This window comes from Stenella coeruleoalba (genome assembly GCF_951394435.1).
Source record: "Stenella coeruleoalba genome assembly, chromosome: 9".
NCBI lineage: Eukaryota > Metazoa > Chordata > Mammalia > Artiodactyla > Delphinidae > Stenella > Stenella coeruleoalba.
The window spans coordinates 51,610,198-51,633,745 of NC_137155.1; the positions used below are offsets into that span (position 1 = coordinate 51,610,198).

A 23,548-nucleotide genomic window follows, 5' to 3' on the forward strand; every position below is an offset into this window, starting at 1 on the left:
GTGATCTTATAAACTCTGCTTCTTATGTGAGATGGATTTCGTATGAAAAGTTGCGTGATGGGGTATTAACATTTTGGCACCAGTTCATTGACAGCCAGGACCAGAATAAGTGCCTTATTCCTGCCAGAATGTGAGGCTTTATGAGGAAAGTGATAATTTTAGTAGCCTTAGTTCATTATTAATGACATCCCTTCTGGCAATACTATCTACTGCCTAGCTTTTTTCTAGAGCCAAATTTTAGGAATATGTGTAACCACCCACTCTCTCTTCAATTGCTTGGAACCTAGATACTTTTCCCTAAAGTAATTAGTCTGTTTTTTCTCTATGGAAGGTTTTGGGATTTTTTTCCTTATCCTTGGTAGCCTGAAAATTCACCAAGTTTGAATAGGTATAGATTCCTGAGCTCCCTCACTCCCTAATTCATCTTAGAAAGCCCTTTGATCTGAAGTCTAGTGTTTTTCTGTAGCTCCAGGAAATTTTCTTTTATATTTATTTTCACATTTCCATTCCATGCTTCTGAGGACTTACATGAGAGGTATTTCAAATCATCTAGATCTCTTTTCCATGTCCCTTAACTTTTCTTTAACATTTTCCTTTTTTTTTTTTTTTTTTGTACTGCATTCTGGGAGGAGTCCTCAGTTTAGTCTTTTAGTTCTGGAAGTTGGTCCTTAACTATATCTGTTATGGAATTCAGTTCCTCTACTAATATATTTTTTTTCCTTTTTGAATCCTGAATGTAAAGAGTTGTCTAGGGCCATACCACCCTGAATGTGCCCGATCTTGTCTGAGTGTAGAGAGTTGACTTAATTATAACACCTTACTTCATAGTACAGTGTTATCATTTGTCCAGGTAAGAATCTTGTTTCACTCATTTATTTTTCTAAACTTCATCCCTGATTTGCATTTTCATTTTCCCCACCACTGTTTCTATTTAGTATATTTGATATGTGTTCTTAAATATGCATGTATTCTTGCATGCCCAAAGGTATTTTGTTGTCTTCTGTGTGTGCTTTTCTCCTATATTATACAATATTGTGCTATGCAGTTTTAAAAAATTTTGGCAGTAATAGTTTTAATTCCTAAGAACTCCAATTGTTCTCTTTTTTTATAGCAGTCATATTTTTGCTCATGAATGTACTATCGTCTCAAATCTCTCCAAATATATGTTATACTTATTTTAAGGTCTTATTCTGTTGTCCCTATTAATTTTCTGTAGGTTTTAGTTCTGTTATTTGAATCAGATGATCCTTCCCAATAGGGTTCATTTTCCTTAAATACTTGGTGATGATTATCTGTTCTTATTGTTGGTAAGTTCTGTTTCCTTGGCCAGATGAGAATCCCTGTTTACTTGTCTTTTAATGCATGTTCCACTTTTGCTGCTAAAGGAAGAGCACAGTGGAATGTGGGCCCAGAGTGCTGGTGTATTAGTTTCCTAGGGCTGCCTTAACAAAATACCCCAAATTAGGTGGCTTTAAACAATAGAAATTTATTCTCTCACAGTTCTAGAGGCTAAAAGTCCAAAATCAAGGTGTTGGCAAGCCCATACAATCTCCAAGCCCTAGGAGAATATCCTTCTTTGCTTCTTCCAGCTTCTGGTAGCCCTAGGCACTGCTTGGCTGTGATAACATAAATCCATGCTCTGCCTTTGTCTTCACATGGTCATCTTCCCTCTGTGTCTATGTGTCTCTTTGTATTCACATGGTGTTTTCCTCTCTCTGTCTCTGTCCTCTTCTTATAAGGACATATAAATCATATTGGATTAAGGGCCCACCATACTTCATTAGAACCTTATCTTAACTAATTATACCTTCAATGACCTATTTCCAAATAAGGTCGTGTTTTGATGTACTAGGGATTAGGACTTCAACATATCTTTTTGAGGGATACAATTTAACCTGTAACGGTGGGTAAGTAGCTTGTTCACTGAGTAAAAGCGGGCTTCCCATCCTTACCTTGCACATTGTCCCTCTCCATTCCCAGAAGCTACTCTGGGAGTCTCTGATTCCAGAACACCCAGTTTAGAGACCTGTACATGACAGTTTACCCTAGTGGCAAATGCTAGAGTCAGGATGCCCTTTTTTTCCTGTCCTCTGCTGTCACTGTGGAAGCCTTGCTTGACTCTGCTTCTCAGGCCCCAGAACTTAAGCCAGGAGCCTTTCAGCTTGGTTTGTAAATGACGTGCAGCCAGCTGCACAGATCTTGCTCAAAGGGTTACTGGCTAGATCTTCTGACTGGTCCTTTAATGACTCATCCAATGATTTCTCCAGGACTGATTTGGTCTGATGAGCTCAGAGCATAAAACTCATTCAGGATTTTCTTAGGAAATTTTGCTTCCTTTTGCAATAGCTTCTACTGGGATCTTGTGTTGCAGTTTCTCCTACTCATTTCTCTGTAAATCTGTTTTCTCCCCTCCCCCAAATACTATTTGTGTACTGGAAATTCCTCACATTTTCTGGTCCACTGATGCCATGCTTTCCTGTTTTTTTGTTATGGATCCTTCTTTAACCATATCTTTCCTTTAAATGTCAGTGGTATTTAGATGGGAAGGAGATACATGTATGTGTTTACTCTGTCGTAAATATATGGTGTAAGGTATTAGTCTAAACTAGGGATAACTAAACTTTTTCTGCAAAGGACCAGAGAGTAAATATTATAGGCTTTGTAGGCTATAAGATCTCTGTTGCAACTTCTCAACACTGCTGTTTTAGTGCAAAAGCAGCCTAGACAATATGTAAATGACTGGAAGTGGCTGTGTTTCAATAAAACTTGACTTACAAAAATAGGCAGTGGGCCAGGTTTGACCTATCCCTGAAACCAGTGGTTCTCAAACTTATCATGCATCAGAATCTCTAGAAGGACTTGATAAAACATAGATTGCTCTCCTCACCTCCAGTTTCTGACTCAGTAGGTCTGGAGTGGGGGTGGGGTGTCCCAGAATTTGCATTTTTAATAAGCTCCCAGGTGATGCTGATACTACTGGTCTGTGAACACACTTTGAGAAACACAGATCTAAATAACTTCTGTTTCCTAAACACCACCATCTCAACCATTTATTGATAATACAACTGTGTTCCTTGTTCATTTGTTCATTCATTTAACAAATATTTTATTGAGTTTCTCTTAGTGCCAGGCTCTGTTCTAGGTTGTGAGAATATTGTCATAAATAAGACAATGGCTCTGTTCTCGTGTGTGGGGGAACTAGACAACCAGACAAACACAAGTACACCTATAAAAGATATAACATTGGATAGTAATAAGAACTTCATAAATAAAGCCAAGGGAAAGGGGAGAGTGGTACAGGAACAGAACTATTTTAGATAGGATAGTCAGGGGAGATCACTTGGAAGAGATGCCATCTGAATATAGATGTAATGATGTAAAAGAATGAATCTTGAGAAAGGTAGAGCATTCCCAGCAGAAAAAATAGCAAGTATGAAGGCCTTAAGGTAGAAATGAGTTTGTGTTTGAGAAAAAGCAAGGGGACCAGTGTAATTGGAGTGATTTGCGTAAGGTAAAGAGTGGCAAGAGTTAAGTTCAGAAAAGTGGGCACGGTGCAGATGTTTTAGGGATTTGTATCCCATAATAAAGAGTTTGCATTTTATCTTGTGTTATGGGAAGACATTGGAGATTTCTGTGCAGAGGAATGACATGATAACATTTACAGTTTTGAAGCATCACGTTGGGTGGGAAATACTTTGTGGGAGTGGTGGTGGTGGCAGGGGATGAAGATGAGGGTGGGAGCAGAAAGACCAGTGGGAGGTTTCAAGAATTCTAGGAGAAGGACTATAGTTTTTTAAACCAAGATGATTTTAATGATGAGACACAGTTGGATGCAGAATATATTCTGATGGTGGAACCAGTAGGATTTGCTAATATATTTGATGTGGAAAGTGAGGTAAAGAGCAGTATTGAAGGTAGCTTTTAAGTGTCTGTTTTGAGAAGCTGGGTGGAGATGGGTAGGAAATTAAGATTTCATTTTTAGAACTTAATGTTTGAGATGCTTTTTAGACATTTAAGTGAAGTTGTCAGGAAAAGAGATGTAATAGTCTGGAGCTCAGATGAAAGGTCAAGGCTAGGGATATTAGTTTGGAACTGATCAACATACTTTTGATGTTTTATATTTAAGGCCATAGACTGAAGGAGGTCACCTGCATTGTGGGTGTAGATAGAGAAGAGAGGGGGTCCACAAGTTAACGCTACTAACATCAAGATGATGGGGAAAGGAAGAGGAGCCAGAAAAGGAAACAGAGAAGGCATGTCAGAGAGTATGGTTTCCCAGAAGCCAAGTAAAGAAAATGTTTCAAGAAAGAAAGTCATCTCAGTTAAATGTTACTGGGTGAGCAAGTAAGATGAGGACTGAGACTTGATCACTTTGTGATCTTTTTTTTTTGCGGTATGCGGGCCTCTCACTGTTGTGGCCTCTCCCGTTGCGGAGCACAGACTCCGGACACGCAGGCTCAGCGGCCATGGCTCACAGGCCTAGCCGCTCCGCGGCATGTGGGATCTTCCTGGACTGGGGCATGAACCCGTGTCCCCTGCATCGGCAGGCGGACTCTCAACCACTGCGCCACCAGGGAAGCCCCACTTTGTGATCTCGACAAGAGAGCCTGCAGTGGAAGAGTGACGGATAAAGCTGTTAAGAATAGAAGAGAAAATGGAAGAAGAGGACACAGAGACACTGACTACAGTCAGCTCTCTCTATGGATTTCTGCTTCTGGCAGTGCTTGCCTAAGTTTTATATACGAATTCTGAGAACAACTAGAAAAGCAAGACTAATTACAAAATCTCTTTACCTGAAGGTATTGGATATCTAACAAAATGGTGAAAAACATTAAGTTTTGGAAGAGGACAGAAACCCAGAAGGGTAAAACCAACAATGAGGTCTACTTTTCCATTAGGAGATTATGAAGATGTAGTTGAGAGGCTGAGAAAGTGAACAGCACCTTTAACAGATTCAAGAGACTAACAGGCCAAAATATGTAATCCAGAGTGTGCCAACAGGGAGAACCAAGTAGTCATCTTCCACGAGGCTTTGAGTTGGAATCCCAAGAAGCTAACTCTTGGAATAAGTGTGAATCAGAAGTAGTTCAAGTTTGGCAGGGAGTGAAGCCCAGCTTCAAATAAACTCAGTCCTTAAAACTGAATTAAGGAAACCTCACATTGCTAGTGCCCCTTAAGTACTTGCCAGAAGAAAACATAAATTCTTGAGTAAGATAACATCATTCTAAGCCTCAAATTATTTTACAGTGTCTTAATATACAGTGTTTGACACTCAATAAAATAACCAGTCATATTAGGAGATTAAATGACATGAGTGAAAACAAAGGGAAAAAAAAAACAAAGCCCTAACAGTAGAAACAGACTCAAAGGAGCATCAGATAATGGACTTATCTTTAAGATTCTTACTTTGCTCATGGAGATTAAGGTTAGATTAGGAAATCTGCCAGAAAATTGGAAGCTAGAAAAAAAAATTGAAATTTCTAAAGCTGAATTTACCTGAAATTAAAAACTCAGTGGATGGATTTAATAACATTAGACATAGTTGAAGATAGAATTAGTGAACTAGGAGATAGGTAAAAATGATTATAAGAATGATATATAAAGAAAAAAAGGAATGGAAAATACAAAGAGAAGGTAATGAAATAAGAGCATGAAAATGAACAAATGAAGAGTAAATCAAAATGGAGTCAGGAAGCCATGAAGGGAGGGCTCTCATGCACATATCACTCACCCCAGCTTGCAGACCCCAGAAGGAAGAAAGAGATTTCCTTCTGATCCAGCAACAAGCTTCCCACTTCTTGCAGCCAATTAAAAAACAAAAAAAAACAAAACCCGCCACAGCCCTCCCCAGTTTCCTCCTAAAGCATAATAAAAGCTGACCTTCCCTTTGTCTCCTTAGATTTGCTTATGGCTTTTTATAGTTTGCTTGTCCCAAATTGCAATTTCTCTGCTGTTATAGCATTTGGCTCATTTTAGATAGTTAAGACCTTGTTATTTCATTTTTAAGGTTGACAGGAAATAGAGTGTGAACATCTAGCATGAACAATTGGAGTCTTGGAAGAAGCAAGGGAGAGAGAAAATGAGACACAAGCAATATTTGAAAAGACAATGGCTGAGAATTTTCCAAGCTTGTTCATGAATATCAAATCACAGATTCAAGAAACACTACAAAATCCAACTAAGATAACTGAAAGGATAAACCACACTTAGCCTAACAATAGCAAAAGGACTGAAAACTAAGCCACAAAGAAAAAAAAAAAAAAAAAAACTAGCCACAGGAACCTCATGAAGCAAGTTAGAATGAGATTTCTCTTTTTTATCAGAAACAATGGAATTTTCTACAAAGTTTAGAAAGAAAATAACTGCCAAGCTAGATTTCTAAACATCTAAAAAAAATCTGTCAATAATGAAATAAAGACATTTTCAGACCAAAAACTTGTGAAGAAAAGAATTTTTTCCAGCAGACATGAATTATGCACTGAAAGGAACACTAAAGATTTTTTTTTCCAGGTAGTGGAAACCAGACGGGAACTAGGAGATGCAGAAAAGAATAAAGAGCAACCAAAAGGGTAAATGTGTATAAATCTAAATGACTGTATAATACAGTAGTTATAATTTCTTTTGGGTCTATATATATATAGAATTAAAATACACAACAACAGAGAGAAACAAGTTTCTCACATTGTATTAGGAAAGGTAAAAGTGCCAGTTAATGTTGGGTTTTGCTAAATTGTGTGATCTCTAGAGTAACTTCTAAAAATAGTAAAAAAAAAAATGTATAACTGTTATAGAGGGGAAAACTGGAATAATGAATATTCTCAATCAGAAAAATGCTATATAATAAAGACATTAAGAACATAGAACTTGGTGAGGAAATAGGTAGCACACAGTAAGATGGTAGAATGAAGTCTAAACATGTCAATAATTACATTAAATATATATGGCCTAAATGCTGTCATTAAAAACAAATATTACCAAACTGAATTTAAAAATGACAACTGTATGTTGCTCTCAGAAGACATACCTAAAAATATGGGAAAACAGAAAGGTTGAAAGTAATAGGATGGGAAAATAAATGCTGTGCAAGTACTAATCCAAAGAAAGTTGAATAGATAAATTAATATCAAAGTAAGCAAATATTAAAATTTTGTTTTAAAGTTTTACAGAGAAATGGGTCAAGAACTAAAGGGAGACATTGATTCAAAGTATTTTATTTACTTATTTTTCAATACTGTGTATTAATGGGAATAATACAGCAGAGATGGGTAAATTGATGACATAGGAAGGATGTGTATAAGCTTTTTAAGTAGAAAAGGGGATCAGATTTAATTCTTAAATGGAAGAGTTGGCCTTGGGGACAGGGATAGTGTTGTAATAAGTGGAGGTTAAGGGTACCAGATGCATGTACATTGGTGGATACATTTGCTGGTGAGAAGATGAGACAGTTCTTTTCTGATTATGTCTATTTCCTAACAAAAATTTACTGGTTGAGTGCAGGAGACAAGGTTATTATTGGTTTGAGCAGAGGGAAGGTATAATACAGCAGTTTTAACAAGAGGAAAACCAAATTCACTATGGAAATATACAAAGATTAGACAGTGTAGAGAGTTCGCTTAAATTTTCTATCATAAATTTAATGTGAGGCTAGTCAGTGTGGTAGGCAAGTCCATCTTCTTCAGTGAGGATGTAGAGTAGGTGAAGGGTTTAACCTGTGATGAGGTGAAGTGAGGTAAGACGTAGACACAGTTTCTCTTCATAAATGCTAATCTTCCCAGACTAAAGGAGACCTTCACGGCTCCCTCTGTCCTCTTTTATATGTATTAGGAGTGAGGTGGTGAGTTTCTGTAGCACTGGTTCTGCTGAAACGTACCTCTCAGCAAACTCTGTCCGACCCCACAGCTGGTTGTTCTCTGAAATTAGAATGAGGACTATTTAGCACTTTTGTTGCCAGCTGTGGGTCTAATTGTCAAATTTGAGAAAATAGGAAAGAACCCACTTTGAACTTCATAGCATTGCTACATCTGTCTGCAGAGACAGAACAAGCAGATACACTTAGACTCTTGTGGGATCCCAGCTCTAGGGTCTGGGAGGACAGATCATTCACTTGATGTGCGGGTTATATCAGCATCCCCCTTCTGCTGTCAATATCTTCCCCTTTACTTAAGAGACTTTGAGTAGGTTTTTGTGCCTTGCAAATAAGCAATCCCTGACAAAAAGATCCATTTCCTCATCTGTATAAATGAGGAAGGGTTTTCAAATCATGTACCATGGAGCTCAAGTTGTCACAGGGGCTTGTGAGCGGGGTGAAGACATAACAAAAAAGAACATCTCCTGGTCCTGTGAGCCCACTTCTACTCTGGCCCCTATTACATGGTGGGCTTTTGTTGGGAATTTCACTCACATAAGTTCTATTTTAAAAAATGAAAATTATTCCTACTCTTCCAGCTCTTACACTGTATAACTAACTCACCATGTAAATCCATTATTATTTATCTTTTGTGATAGTACAACTTCAACTTACGAGGGAGATCTGAAATCATTTCCCAGGTCATGTGCTGTGGTACGTGCCAGTTGTTATGGCCGGATCATCACAAGCCTCAAGCTTCAATTCCTGGTTCTCTGACTCTCAGAAAACCTTGTCCAGTGAGTCACTCCCTGGTTCAGTCGAGGTGCAGGAGGGGGCATTGTTTCTAAGAAGACCAACAGCTTCCTCATCATTACCATTTTGGCACCTATGCTCCTTTCCCTTTTTCTCTTTCTTCAGTGTTGTTCTAAATACAAACATTTTGCTGAGGAAGCCTCATTTCAGTGGGGTCATGCCTCTGGGTGAGGGATTAGTGAGCTCAGGTGATCTCATCAGTCTCTTCCAGTTGAATAATTTTATAGCTGCATGAACCGACAACTTGTCCTTGGCACAGTTCAAAGGGGTATCCATTAATAATTCTGGGGATGTCACATACTCACTGGCAATAACTGTGAGGCCTCCTTGACCAGCTGAAGTAATGGAATTAGCTGAGAAGAAGAAGGTAGTGGACTTTAGCCTCAGGTCATGTGTAATGGTCACAAGTCAGTGATTTATTAATTTATTCAAGCATAGGATTATTTTCAACAAATAAGAGATCAAATAATTTATTACCTCTTCAAAGGGGCTCTTGAAGACATCTGGAAAAACTGGCATAAAAAAGGAGAACCTAACATTAAATCCAAACTGGAAATTTTCTAACACTTTTACCTTGAAGACCAGTTTTAGAAAAAGCAGCTATTATATCTTGTTCATGTTCTTGGAAAAAAATTCTAGCATTAATGTTACCAATTAAAATTACATATTTTTGTTATTAATTCAAATGTTTAAGTTTAGAGATCCCATGCTCATTAGGCCATAATTTCTTACAGGCTTCCTTTGAAGTCTATGGTCTGAAAATCAGATCAGAATCACAAATTTCTTTTTTATTGTCTTAAAACAACATTAAATGTGACTCATTATTAAAATAATAAAAGACATCATTTTCATAGTTTTATTTTTTTAACTGAAGATTATAAGATCCCTATAGAGCAATGCTTAAAGAAAATAAACCCCAGCAGCCTTCATTTTGAGCAGAAAGGAAGCTCTGTTTGAGTAAGGAAGGCACTGGTCTCCTGGCCAGCAGTTTTCTAGGTGTTCTTTGTGCTCCAGGGAGACCCTGTGTGACTGTTCTCCATGACTGTGTTAAAAAAACACCTTATCAAAGGAGCAGAGAAATACCTTCCTTTTTCTTTTCACTGCCACAAACTATATGTGTTTCATAATTATATTTGTGTATGCTGAAACAAAAAAACCCACACGGCATTCCTTAACAACTGTGTTTTGTAAACAGCATACAATGCACAGAATGCTCATTCTGTTTTTGCTATGGTTAAAAATCTGCTTCTCCTGTAGAATTCCCTATCCTGTTTAATGGCATCATTCTCTAAGTCATTCAGGCTAATAGAATTCTAAAAGTCCTATCCTAAGCCTTTCTTCTTCTCACTTCTCATGGCCTATTGGTCATGAGTTCCTGGAAATTCAATCTTCCTACCATGTTTCATTAGCTCTCCTCTTTTATCCATCCCCCCTCTGCAACAACCTCTGTTTGGGAACTTAGTGCCTCTGTCCTGGGATACTGCTGTTGTCTACTTAGATATTCTTCCAGCCTTCCAACTTGCCTTCACCCTTTGTACCACTGCTCCCACGGCCCCTGACCCCTATCAAATCTATCTCCTGGATAGTCTATAGATAAATCTTTCTCAATTGCAAATATGATCATGTTAAGCTCCCATTTAAAGTTTTTCAGTGACTTCCCTATTCCCTAGAGAACAAAGTCCAAATTTAGTTTCATGTCATACAATGAACTTGTTGATCTGTCTGGCCTGTGTCCCTACCTAATCTGGTATTTCCTTCATCTGCTCTATTCCTGAATGTTAGTCCTTCCAATATATTCCATCCCATCATTTTACACCTCCATGCTTCTCACTATGCTACCTATCTTCCCATTCTAGCTGAAGGACACCTGCTTATACTTTAATCCCCAGCTCAAATAGTTCTTTTTTGGATCAACCTCACAGCTTCCTGACTTTGCCCTTCTAAACAGAGCTGGTCATTCCCTCTTTAGTGATACCAGTAAGCTAGAATTCATTGCTGTACTAAAATTTGTCTTCCCTATGAGACTGTGAGTAGGAACTAGGTCATTTCTATCTTGATATATCCTCTGTCTAGCACTGGGCCTGGTATATGGGAGGTGCTTTATACATTTTCATTGAGTAACAGGAAATCTAAGCTTGTACTAGAATATAATATTTATTCTTTTTAAGACAAATTTTATAGTTTTCTTCTGCTCATAACAATATTACCCAACAATTCTTAAAAATTCAGAAAAGATACAAAGAGTGAATGGTCTAGTTTTCAACAGCCCCTGAGTACAAATTGAATCTAGATGTTTTTGTGCTTTACTTCTAAGACCCTTGTAGACTCCCTTTCTCCTATCACTGGGAATTCTGTGTTTCAGAATAGGTCTGTTGTCACTTATTACCATGGCTAACAGAGACAGGACTTCAGTGACCAAGCCAGAACTCAGATGTTGTCTCTACATTGACGTGCCACTTCAAGTTGGAACCCCGTTCCCAAGCTGCAGCCTCAATGCTATCTTAGTGCCAGGAAGGTTGAAAGTCGAGTTCTCCCTCTTAGAACTGGAGATGCTAACATTTTGCCATCTTGCAATGCAGTTGGGAATGCAGGTACTTGACTGCTGCATAGCAGAGCTGGTTGACTATGGTATGACATGTGTCAAGCTTAGTTAAGTGCTCCCATAGTTACATCTCCTTGCTGAATCTGATTTGCAATTCTAGAACCCCAGGGCTTCGGACCAGCAGGAACCCAGCCACACAGCAGGAGGTGAGCGAGTGAAGTTTCATCCGCCGCTCCCCATCACTCCCCATCACTCGCGTTACTGCCTGAACCATCCCCACCCCCAACTGGTCCATGGAAAAATTGTCTTCCATGAAAACGGTCCCTGGTGCCAAAAAGATTGGGGACCGCTGGTCTACTCTGTTTCCAGTTGTGTACCCTAAACACTATCTGCAGACATGTATCTATACATCTGAATCCCAATAGTGTATAAAATTCAAATTTATGCTCCAGAAGGCTCCTTAGCCCCCGTGTAATAATGAATAATCATCCTTTGTAATAGAACAAAAAGTAAAAAAACTGAACTCCACTCAGTGAATGTTCTAATTGTTTTTCCTAATTTGTACCATTAGTATTAGCTCTATTATCTTTAATCATAATAAATAATTTATCTGTATAAAAGACAAGGTTTGCGTTAGTTTTGCTAATTATGGAAGACCTCTGAAGTATAGTTGGTTGGGTTAGCAAGCCCTGATAGTTGATGTATAGTTTGCTCTCTGATGACCTGGTTCATGGTATGCTTTGGCCAAGGTATTAAGGTAAGTTCAACCGAGTTGTACATAACTCAGATGTAGAAAACTGAATTTACCTTTTCTCCTGGAAAACCTGAGTTTTATTTTGGCTGGATGTGTATCTGATCTTATTCTATTGCTTTACTTGTGTAGTCATAAGCCATGTGTTTTTTGAGATGGGTGTCCCATTATGGGAAAATGAAAGTTCTTTAACAACAGTCATAAACATTGGATATACTAGTGTGGTAGATTCAGATAATAACTTAAAAAATATTGAAGTATAGTTGATTTACAGTGTTGTATTAATTACTGCTGTACAGCAAAGTTATTCAGTTATATATATAATTTTTTTAATATATATTCTTTTCCATTATGGTTTATCATAGGGTATTTTTTTTTTAATGGGAGTTTTTTTTTTAAACATATCTTGGATATGACCCCTTTGTAGCAATATTCTCTCCCACCCTGTAGCTTGCATTTTCACTCTCTTAATGGTATCTTTTGACAACTGTTTATTTAGTTCAATTTATCAAACTTTTCCTTAAAATCATAGGGTATTGAATATAGTTCTCTGTTCTATACAGTAGGACCTTTTAATTTGTCCATTCTATATAAAAAAGCTTACATCTGCTAACCCCAACCTCCCACTTCATCCCTCCCCCAACCCCATCCCCCTTGGCAATTAGTAGTCTGTTCTCTATGTCTGTGATTCTGTTTCTGTTTCCTAGATAGTTCATTTGTGTCATATTTTAGATTCCACATATAAGTGATATCATATGGTGTTTGTCTTCCTCTTTTTGACTTACTTCACTTAGTATGATAATCTCTAGTTGCATCCATGTTGCTGTAAATGGCATTATTTTGTTCTTTTTTATGGCTGAGTAGTATTCCATTGTATATATGTACCACATCTTCTTTATCCATTTATCTCTCGATGGACGTTTAGGTTGTTTCCATGTCTTGGCCATTGTAAATAGTGCTGCAATGAACACTGGGGTGCATGTATCTTTTTGAATTATAGTTTTGTCCAAATATACGCCCAGGAATAGGATTGCTGGATCATATGGCAATTCTATTTTTAGTTTTCTGAGGAACCTCCATACTGTTTTCCACAGTGGCTGCACCAACTTATATTCCCACCAACAGTGTGGGAGGGTTCCCTTTTCTCCACACCCTCTCCAGCATTTGTTATTTGTAGACTTTTTAATGATGCCCATTCTGACTGGTGTGAGGTGGTACCTCATTGTAGTTTTGATTTGCATTTCTCCAATAATTAGCAATGTTGAGCATTTTTTCATGTGCCTATTGGCCATCAGATAATATCTTTTTTTCATGGTTCGTGATAACTTTTAAGGAGTGGCAAGGACTGGTATTTCAAGGCCTTTTATTATTTATAATGCTATGTAGTCTGACAAATGAGATATGATTATTTTTTATGCTCAGCTTTACTAAACATAGAGAATGTGATAAAGGTTATTTAACTTCTCGCTTTGAAACACATCTGCAAGGAAATACACATATTTCAAACATCACCCATAAACAAAGAGATAGGTTAAGATCCTCAACTGGTCATTTTATTAAACAAATACAAATTTGAAGTGTTTATGATAAAATATATCAATATTGGACAAAAATGTGTGTAAACAGCAATTCTACAACTGGGAAGACATCTTAGTTTTGTTAATGTTGGTGACATCTTCCCAACCGTGTCTAATCTTCAGTATCTTCTTTCTCAAGCATGGCAGGAGTAGTATGGCTTTGCATATCAGGACAACAGTTGGAAGGAAAACAGCTATCATAAAATTTGGAGGTGTATACCATACAAATTGTTTTATATCTACCCATTTATTCCAGGCAAAAACCAATGCATGTATTGTGCCCAGCAGAAGGGAAACAATTCCTAGTTTGCTCTGCAAAAGAAAAAAGAATTGTCTTGGTGAGATTGGTTCATTTAGAGTTTATTCCATCCTATATCATCTAGATCTGTTTTGTTGCTTGGAAATTCTTCCATTCATCTCCATTTGTTTTCCTATTACGTTTCTCGACAATGTCCACTCATATTTCCACTCTTTTTACATGTGGGTAATGCCTTTGTCTCCAGGCTATCTAAGTTGAGAAAATTCACAACCATTCTCCTTTTGGTCTCAGAAAATCGATAACATTGCTTTCCCTTTCTCCATACCTTGTTCTTCTCTCTTATGACATTTATTTTATGATGCTTTTTCTCTTGTGCATTTGCCTTAATTCTGCTTATCAAGAGACACCTAAAATCAGAGACTCTGTCTGACTCATCACAGGATCCCTGCAGAATCAACACAATGCTGTGCACATTTCAGGTGCTCAATAAATATTGGTGGGTTGACTGAAGATCAGTGCAAAAATCAACTTGATATTAGTGATCTTTATCAATTACAAAGGCAACTAAAGTGATTGTGATTTTGGTATATTAATACTAAAGTGAATGAGCTTGGTCTTTGTTAAAAAAAATCAAACATTTTGATAAAGTGGAAAAATACCAACAATTATTTCAATGTTTGAACGAAACATAGAGATATGGAGATGTGAAGAAAAATATCAGCTTGCATTGGGACACTTGGCACCATCCAGATAAAGTTACTTAAAAAGAATTGTTCACCTATGTAGTTTTACGGAATTCTGGCAATAGCTCTTCTAGATATCTTCTGACTTCTATTCACTTTACAGGAAATGTTCACTAGACTGACAGAATGAATCCAACTCACAATTATTCAGCAGTAAGCCCCAATGAATACAACCAAATAGCTAAGTTTATATTTTCAGATATAAATCTCCAAGGTAAATCATAAAGTAGCCAGTACTTAGATTGTAAATGAAAAGCTGCTAGGTTATTAATTGAAAAATATATGTAATTAGTTGAAGATTAATTTACCAAATGTGTATTGTATACATCTTATGGGCTAGGTATTGTACACAGAGTGGAATGGGTTGGGTTGTCAAGATGCAGCGCTTGAATTTGTAATTAAACCTGTAAAGTGATGCACAGCATATGTGTGACAGGCAGAGCAATGTAAGAAGAGAGTTATTTAATGAGGAACAGACAACTCCAATGGCTATCAAGCTAAACCTACAAAATCAGCAAATATTGCACCTGGAAAATGTGGCACCATCTCTAAACCACATTCAAATAATTCAGATGGAGACATTCTTTCCAGCTTAATCAGATGTCCTGATAAGGTGTCTGTTGGAGTACATGCGTGGATGTGTACAAAAGATAGTGAGGATTAACTGACTTTGTGGGATTTCCAAAGATGTCTACCCATAAAAGTTAAAGCTATGCATATAATTTAAAAAATCTTGGCAGCGCTTAGGACTGAATTAAGTTTAGTCCTTTGAATCTGGTCAGACATGGATCCCATTGTTCTTTCTAGGGTGTAATCTACCACTAGGAAGTTAACCTCAGTAAATCTGAGGCAGTTTTGAATTCCAGGAATATTGAGTAACTTCAAGTGAATAAGCTACATAAAATGTAACTTGGAAAAAGAAGCTTTTAAAATTAGATATTACAATACCTTTGGTAGATAAAACTCCATATTTCAAGGAGGAGAGTACAAAGCTGTGTAACTTAAAAGGCATGAATAAAATCAGAGGATAGGCCAAATTTTTTTGTTTACTTTTGGAGAACTAAGAAAACAATATTGAATTTCTAAAATATCACATTTGTTGTTATTAGATAGACAGCTTTGTTCAAAGCTTGTCCAACAAGCTTCAAATGTTAGAAATAATATTTTTCTTTGAGTAATGCCTCTTATATATGTCTAGAAAACACCTCTCCTGTTTATCAGCAAGAGGGAAAAATGATAGGAGAGCACATTTTTAATTGGAACAAGTGTGAGATCTTTGCTATTGGAAAACCATCTATTTTTTTTTATGGGGTAAAGTCAATATACTTGAGGATATTATAAGCTTAAAAAGAAGATTTACCTCTCTGAGGGACCAGAGTTTTTTTTATATATAATTTACCTGAATATAGTGAAATTCTCTCCATGTCAAAGAGTCGCTCACAGATGGAATAGATGTCACAGCCAACAGAGCCAGTATTGCAAGTGTCACAATTCCTAGAGACACATAAATTTCCATTCTCCAAACGTCATGCTCGATCCAGGCATCTTCTTTATTTTGTTGGACCTAAGAGAGGGTGAAAAGAGGAAGGAAAAAATGCAAACAACACTTGTTTCCAGTATAAGAACCTCCTTCTACGCTCCCTCTACTATGGAGGACCTGATGACTAGGGGCCTCCACAAATTTCTGACTTTATTTTTGCATTTCTCTAAGAGAAATGACATAGGAGCTATTGATCTTTTTCCTTGAACACAAAATTTATATAATCTGTTTTATTAATTTATATAATAGTTATTTGTTGGTTAGAATTGTCATATGTGTGTATATATGGTAAATAAGCAGAAAATAGGAACAATTAGCATAAAAAAGAAATCTTCTGAGGGTGGTAGAAGATTGAAATGTGGCTCGGTCCATGAACAAAATACTTGTTTATGTTGTTAAAGTTGTAGTTTACTATTTTCAGCTTAGAAAACTTTCCTCAAAGTAGAATTATACAACCAAGCCCCAGTGAAGAGTTATAATAAAAAATTTTAAAAAGCAGATTACTTTCTCAACACAGGGTTTCAACAGAGGTTTGGGGTACTGATATTAAAATAAGAAACAGTTAATTTGTTAGGAGACTTAGACTTTTTAGTTTAGTGATATTGTCAGTAATGTCATCCTACCTGTTGATATGCCCAGTTTAGCAACTTGTATCTGTAGGATCGTCTCATTGGATAGGATAAGCTGTAAACTGCATGCAGTACAGCAAAAAAGAAACTGAGAAGACCAAATTGCTTTCTTGTTACCATCCACCTATCCAACCAATGTGGAAATTTCTTATACTTGGTTCCATTATGAAGCTGCACAACTGCTGCTATCACACCTGGCAAATAAACCAGTGCCAAGAGGGTGATGGAAACCATTGGCAAGACTTTGTTGATGACCAGGATTGGAATTTTATAAAAATACTGTTGATGGGAAGTTACAAAAGGGTGAATTATTTCCCTCAGAAGAGTGTAAAGAAAAGTCAGAGATGATACGATAGCAGCGACTTTAATTGGTAAACGCCACTTTGGAAAGAGTTCCTGTTCGTGCTGAAGCTCTGGGGGGCAATCAAATTCATCACAATGGGTTGTTTGGTGCAAGTGCAAAAGCACAGGTCCTTTCGGTGCACTGGTCTCTCTTGAATCCTTATTCTACAAAGGAAAGAAAATGAACATCTTAAAATTGAACAAAACAATGGGATGTCTCTCAAACTAACTACTTACTGCTCATTGTACTTATCAGTAAAAAGGGACATTTTGCACCTTGCTTTTGGATACTGGTTAGTGGAAGGTGGCATAGACTATGTGGCAATGATCAAAGGTATACTTAGTTATCCTACCTTACTGGAGGTTCTCCATAATTTCTGTTACTCATTTTTCTTTAAGTCAAAAGAAATACATGCTTCAGATACCTCCACTAGAGCTCAGACCATTGTGTTTCTATCTTGAAAGTGTAAAAGAATGAAATAATGCAACTGGGAAACAAAAACTGAAAAACTTTAAAAAAAAAATCCAGCAATCGTTGGTAAAAATAATAACACTTGTAAGTAGTCATAGTTGTATTTGTTTTATAATTTCTTTTGGTTACTGGACAACCCTCTGCAAACTCCATTCATTCAAGTACAAAGGAACAGGAATAATATAGTCATCACTATTAGATAAAAATATGTAATTTCCATCTTGTAATCTTTTTTTAAATTAATGTTTATTGGAGTATAGTTGATTTACAATGTTGTGTTAGTTTCTGCTGTACAGCAAAGTGAATCAGTTATACATATATGTATATCCACTATTTTTTAGATTCTTTTCCCATATAGGTCATTACATTACAGAGTATTGAGTAGAGTTCCCTGTGCTATACAGTAGTTTCTTATTAGTTATCTATCTTATATATAGTAGTATGTATATGACAATCCCAATCTCCCAATTTATCCCTCCCCCCATCATGTAGTCTCATATTCATAAAATATCTCATTTGTATAAGTACTAATAGATGAATAGTCTATTAAAATGGTACAAAGGCTATATAAGTAGTTAAATCCCACAGGGATGATTTATTTCCTGAGAAAGTTATATTTCTTTACCCAGTTGCATTTCTAGGTAGTCAACAATTCAAAAGAAGTTTGCACTGAATATTACATCACTTCCCCAACTGACTGATATACCAGCAAATTAAAAAAAAAAAAACCCTCAAAATAAGAACTTATAGCAGAGTGTTTCATATTGTGTTACTTTATGAATAAATTCACTTTCTCACCTAATATGTTATTCCTAATTTCTTATAGCTCTAGATGTAGACCCATAACATTTTAATGCTCAGAATGATGTTAGTGATTATCTTGTTCATTTCCTCATTTTATGCAGAGTGACTTTAATTCGCATAGTTCTCTATAATTTTTAGTGTTTAAAAATGACCTCTTGGGCTTCCCTGGTGGCGCAAGTGGTTGAGAGTACGCCTGCCGATGCAGGGGACACAGGTTCGTGCCCCAGTCTGGGAAGATCCCACATGCCGCGGACCGGCTGGGCCCGTGAGCCATGGCCGCTGAGCCTGCGCGTCTGGAGCCTGTGCTCCGCAATGGGAGAGGCCACAACAGTGAGAGGCCCGCGTACCACAAAAAAAAAAAAAAAGAAAAAAAAAAAAATGACCTCTTGCCATTTGACTTTTACTTTCATTAACAAATCACTATTACATCCAATGCTTTTTCCAGTTACTCCATTTAGAAGGGAGTTGAGCATTATACAGCTTCTGCCACCTCTGCATGTTAAAACAATCAATGGATATCAATTTTCTGGTTATGGGTGAAGAATCATGGAACAGCAAGTAAGACTTGAAAAATGAAAATGATTTTATTTTATGCACACTTATTTTAGACAGTATGTACTTGTACTACCTTATTTTTCCTATTAAGATAATTAAGATAAAATAAATACTTTCTGTTAAAACTGTAGTTGAGATCAGTTAGAAAGGTAAAAAGAGTTTGGAAGCAAAATTTTCCACCACTTGTTCAGTTAAATAATTTAGTAAGAAACATTTAATCTTGATGTGGGGCAAAAGTGTGACAAATGATTCTTATTCCAAAGTTGAATTTATTTAGTTAAACAGTGAATCATCAATTAACTTGATGATCTCTTGGTAAACTACCATGGAGCCTATGAAAAAAACAGTTTACAAAACTACTGTTATATGGGCATTGATGACTTTTTCAAAAAACTTAGACCCACAGAATGTTAGAAAGAGTTGGAAGGGCTTTGGAGATGATCTGGTCCAACTCTCTCACTTTATAGGTAAACCAAGACCCAGGATTTTCAGTAACTTACTCAAGGTTATTCAGCTAAGTCCATGACAGTCAAGGTACAACTCCTCTCATAGCCCACACTGCCCTTTAGCCATCACAGTATCAGTGCCAGGAATCAGAGTAAAGATATCAGCAGACTAGGGTGAAAATCACTTTTATAACACTAGGAGATATAGAACAGCATTTGAATTATTTATAGATTTTAATTAATTAATATTATTATTTTACCAAATAACCATCTTCTTCTCGATTTCTCCTGGACTTCATTTTCCAAAGTTCTTCTTGGTTTGTGATGTCTTGTCTGCTCTCCATTAATTCTATAAAATAGTATGGCCTCAGCCACCTGTGCAAATAAAAATAATTATCTTCTTCACATCTATGCTATTTATGATATTAATGTTTGATAGGGCAATATGAAAAATTTACTCATATAAGGGCTAGAGTGGCAGATAAAGTGCAATTTAAAATATAGACTGATTGACTCATTTAACCTCACATTATAATCTATAAGAATTCAAACAAGGGCCCTTGTGTCAATAGTGTTTTTCTTTGTCCAACTATCAGTGCAATGAATGACCCAGGTGTCTATATGGAATTCAAAGGGTCAGATGTTGCCTTTTATTTTAGGAGACTTTAACTCCAGGTGCTCATTCGGAGGAAAGTCAACTCCCCTCAAAGGTAAATAGAATTAGGAATGTAGTTTTTTGAGAATAACAATGTTGTCAGTGGAGGTTGGAGTTTGCTGATATAAGATTATATTTCAGGAAGTTGTGTTTAATAGACTTTTGGGGTTGACACTGGAATCTGAAATAATGGTGAAATGATTTTATGGGGAAATGTACTCTGAGTTTCAGAAAATGAACAGAATAGACACTCTCGGTAAGGTGAATGCTGATAGCAGCACAAAGGACTGAAAGGTTGTATTTTAGGAGTGCCATTTTCCCATTGGAGTCACAGCCTGGTTTTTGTTGATAAGACAAGCGTTGCTAGCATATTTAAATATGCTAGCATATTAACCCTGTGGAAATTATTTTGTCACACTTCCTGCCCGATAAAAGAATCTTTTCCTTAACACTGTCCACAAATCCTCATTTGGGCTTGGTGTAACATTTTTTAGGAAAGGGAAACATATGATGTCACAACATTATTCACTGTTTTATTAGTTCTAAATTTATCTCCAGAGGAATACATTGCCAATTTATTCTTTATGAAATCCAGTAAGAAAACAGATTAGATATATAACCATTTGATTGACAGAAACATTCCAAGTGTTTCTGAATTTTAGACCATCTGTAATACTTTATTAAGTGGAAAGTTGTTTCTAGCAGTTTAAAACACTTAAAACATTCTCCAACTTTTAAAGGTTTGATCTTCACAGAGAATAAAGAGGAGTCATCTTTACATAATGCCAACATGTGCCTTTGTTGAAGTGCTCTAAGAACATTTTCCATACGTTACTTATTTCAAAATTTCACAATATTCATGCTGAGAATATTTTTTTTTGGTCCGCCCACATTCTTTCCCCACTATTTTATGATCTAAAACATTTCCTCCATCCAGAGAAATGCCCTCCTTTGGCCACAGAAGTGGGCATATGACTCAGTCTTGACTAATGACAGTTCTCTATTCTGCTCATCACACTGATTGGCTTAGGGATGGCATACAACTCTAGTCGAACCAATTAGAGTCCTTCTCTGATGTTTATATTTGGAAATGAAAGATAAAGAGAAGATGTCTTTAATATTCTGTTATATTGGGATGATAGAAGCCTACCGTGCTTTCTTCTACACGCTGTAAGGAGGAAGATGTCTTCAAAAGGATAGAAGAAAGCCAACACACAGAAGCCTAAGCAAGAAATGGGGAAAGACACAGAAGAGTCCTGGCATATTTAAATATTTAGAGTTTCTGAGACCAGATCCTGAATTTTTCAGTTACACAAGCCAATACAATCCCTATCTTGCTTAAGTTAGTTTGAGTAAGGTGTATATCACTGGCATTTGAAAGAGTTCTGAGTAAAGCCTATGCCAATCTTCAAGTATCTATGAACTCTAATCTATGACAGACATTGAGGAGGAAAAAGAGAAATGAGATTTCGTGTCTGCTCTGGAGGGGTTTTACAGTCTATCTGCTTAAGAAGTATTATTCCAAATCATTTGGTGATTTAACCAACATTATTAATATAGTAATTTGGGGGTGTGAATATGACTAGGAATACAAGTTTTACTTACTGTAATCAAATACAAGAAATAATTCACCATGCTTGGGAGATGTGTTAACTGTGAGTTTCAGGATGGCAGAGATGTTAACATACAAATCTACACTTTTTCAATATTAAGTCATTAACTATACTGTGAACAACCAGGTAGGCAGTGGGAATATAAAGTTAAATGACATGGAGACTCTGCTTTCAAAAAGCTTAAAGTCTAGGAGAGAAGGCAGACATTTCAAGAACTGACTGCATGGTAGTGCAATGCATCGGAAAGGAAGACAAAGTTTCATGGACAGATGGTGGCGTGGGAAGGGTGAGGGCTCTCTTCAGGACCTGGTCCTGGAGCATCTAGCAAGTTGGTAGTATTTGCTGATTGAGGGCCACTTTGCACAGAATCTGGGTGAAAAGCCAGAGTGGCCCTGGAGAGGTATCCAACCATTCGTCCGCATGGTAGGGAGACCATACTGAAGAGCAAAGCCAAGGAAAAACCCCGGGCAGTTAGGGAGCTTGTTGACTGTGTCACCCACAGTCCACCTTGTACCCTGAAGCCAAGAAAATAAAATATCAGTCAAATAAAATATGTTGGTTTCCCTCAGACATTAACCAAATGTATAATTTAAATTCTACAATAAAATCTTTTCATCAACAAAAACAACAGGAAACAGCACAGTATTCAGATGTTAGGAACGCCAGAATTTGATCCAAAGTTCTCTTTCATCTCCATTAAAAAGCAAAGCCTATTTCTGATGTGACTGTTCCATTTTGCTGTACCAGGACCTGACGTTCCTGCTAAATATTGACACAGTCCAACTGGCTTATGTTTATGTTGAAGAATTTGGAATATGAAGACACTCAATGACCGGGATACATGGTCAGTTGCATTGCATTTCCAAATCTTCTATACTTTTAACTGCAAACTTACTTTACCACATTTAACTATGAGAAGGGGAGATGTTTTTCTTCACTGGGCTGTGTTGTTAGGCCTTGCTTCCTTCGTGTGCTAAACGAATGACATTTTATTCAATAAGGATTTTTTTTTTTTTTTTACAAAAAGAACAGAGTCAGGAATTTGCAAGTGTTCGTAAATTTTATGTCTACAAACTCCTTCCAGTGGATTTCACACCTGACACATATAAAGCCTTGATTGAATATTTGGAGGAAACCTGAATCCTAACTGAGATCCTGAAAGAGTCGGACTAATGTTCCAAGGACTTAAAATGAAAACTCTCTGTTACTAGGAAACTTGAAGACGAGTTGCACGGTTTTAAGTAGTACGTACCAATCATTCATCAATACTATGCAAACTCGTGGCGATTTTGCCAAGTTGGAAAACTTGCCATCAGAACCCAACCTAAGGACAAACTTAATAACTCATCATATCCCCTGAGTCCCCAGAGAAAAGGCTTTCCTGTGAGTCCCCTGCTCCCAGCCCCTGGACAAGCCACAATGGAGCGGTGTGCTCCGCGGAGAGCTCGCTGGAAGGCAGCGTGTCCCAGAGCAGCGCGCAAGAGGCAAACTGAGCTGCCCTCGCCCCGAAGCGCCACTGCTTCAGTCCTGGGAGGGCTCGCAACCCCCTACACTCCTCCCGATGCTGGGAGCCGGTGCCCGGCCTCGCAGGGACACCGAGCGGCAGGGAACAAGCAGCGAGCCAGAACGATTCAAGGGACTCACCCGTCTCTCGGCGTGATCTGACGGTAAGTCGCGGCCGCAGCACCGGCCCGGAGGTGCCCAACCTCGCTCGGCGCCCGAACCTCCAGAGCGCGAGCCTGCTCTGCCTGGGCAGACTCCGCCTCCTTGTCAATTGTCCGTCCGGCGCCACCTGCCGGTGCCGGGCGTCCGCAGGGCTCCTGCTTGGCTGGACAGTCCTGGGAAGGTCCCAGAGCCGAACCTAGGATTTCCCTACGTAGCCATCCGGCCGCTCCCGGTTTTGTTTCAAAGAGCCCTGTCCTCTGTCTGAGGTCTGCTCTGCACCCTCTCGATCCTCTCGA

At 37.6% G+C, this 23,548-nt stretch overlaps 1 protein-coding gene and 1 long non-coding RNA gene across 5 annotated transcripts in view; one reads left to right on the plus strand and one right to left on the minus strand.

Moving 5' to 3' along the window:
- LOC307191396 overlaps positions 1–23,548 on the plus strand; it is a 646,337-nt gene that overhangs the window by 26,635 nt on the left and 596,154 nt on the right. The window lies entirely within an intron of this gene.
- STEAP1 (STEAP family member 1) lies at positions 13,081–23,452 on the minus strand. Of its 2 annotated transcripts, XM_079931433.1 has the most exons (6): positions 23,232–23,452; positions 21,125–21,196; positions 19,580–19,694; positions 16,695–17,207; positions 15,931–16,095; positions 13,081–13,841 (listed from the first exon to the last, which is right to left on the minus strand). In XM_079931433.1, exons 3-6 carry the CDS (start codon positions 19,661–19,663, stop codon positions 13,584–13,586), a joined length of 1,020 nt encoding a protein of 339 aa, XP_079787559.1. In that variant the 5' UTR covers positions 19,664–19,694; positions 21,125–21,196; positions 23,232–23,452; the 3' UTR covers positions 13,081–13,583. The 2 variants fall into 2 exon arrangements, with proteins under 2 accessions (XP_079787559.1, XP_079787558.1); XM_079931432.1 differs by lacking the exon at positions 21,125–21,196.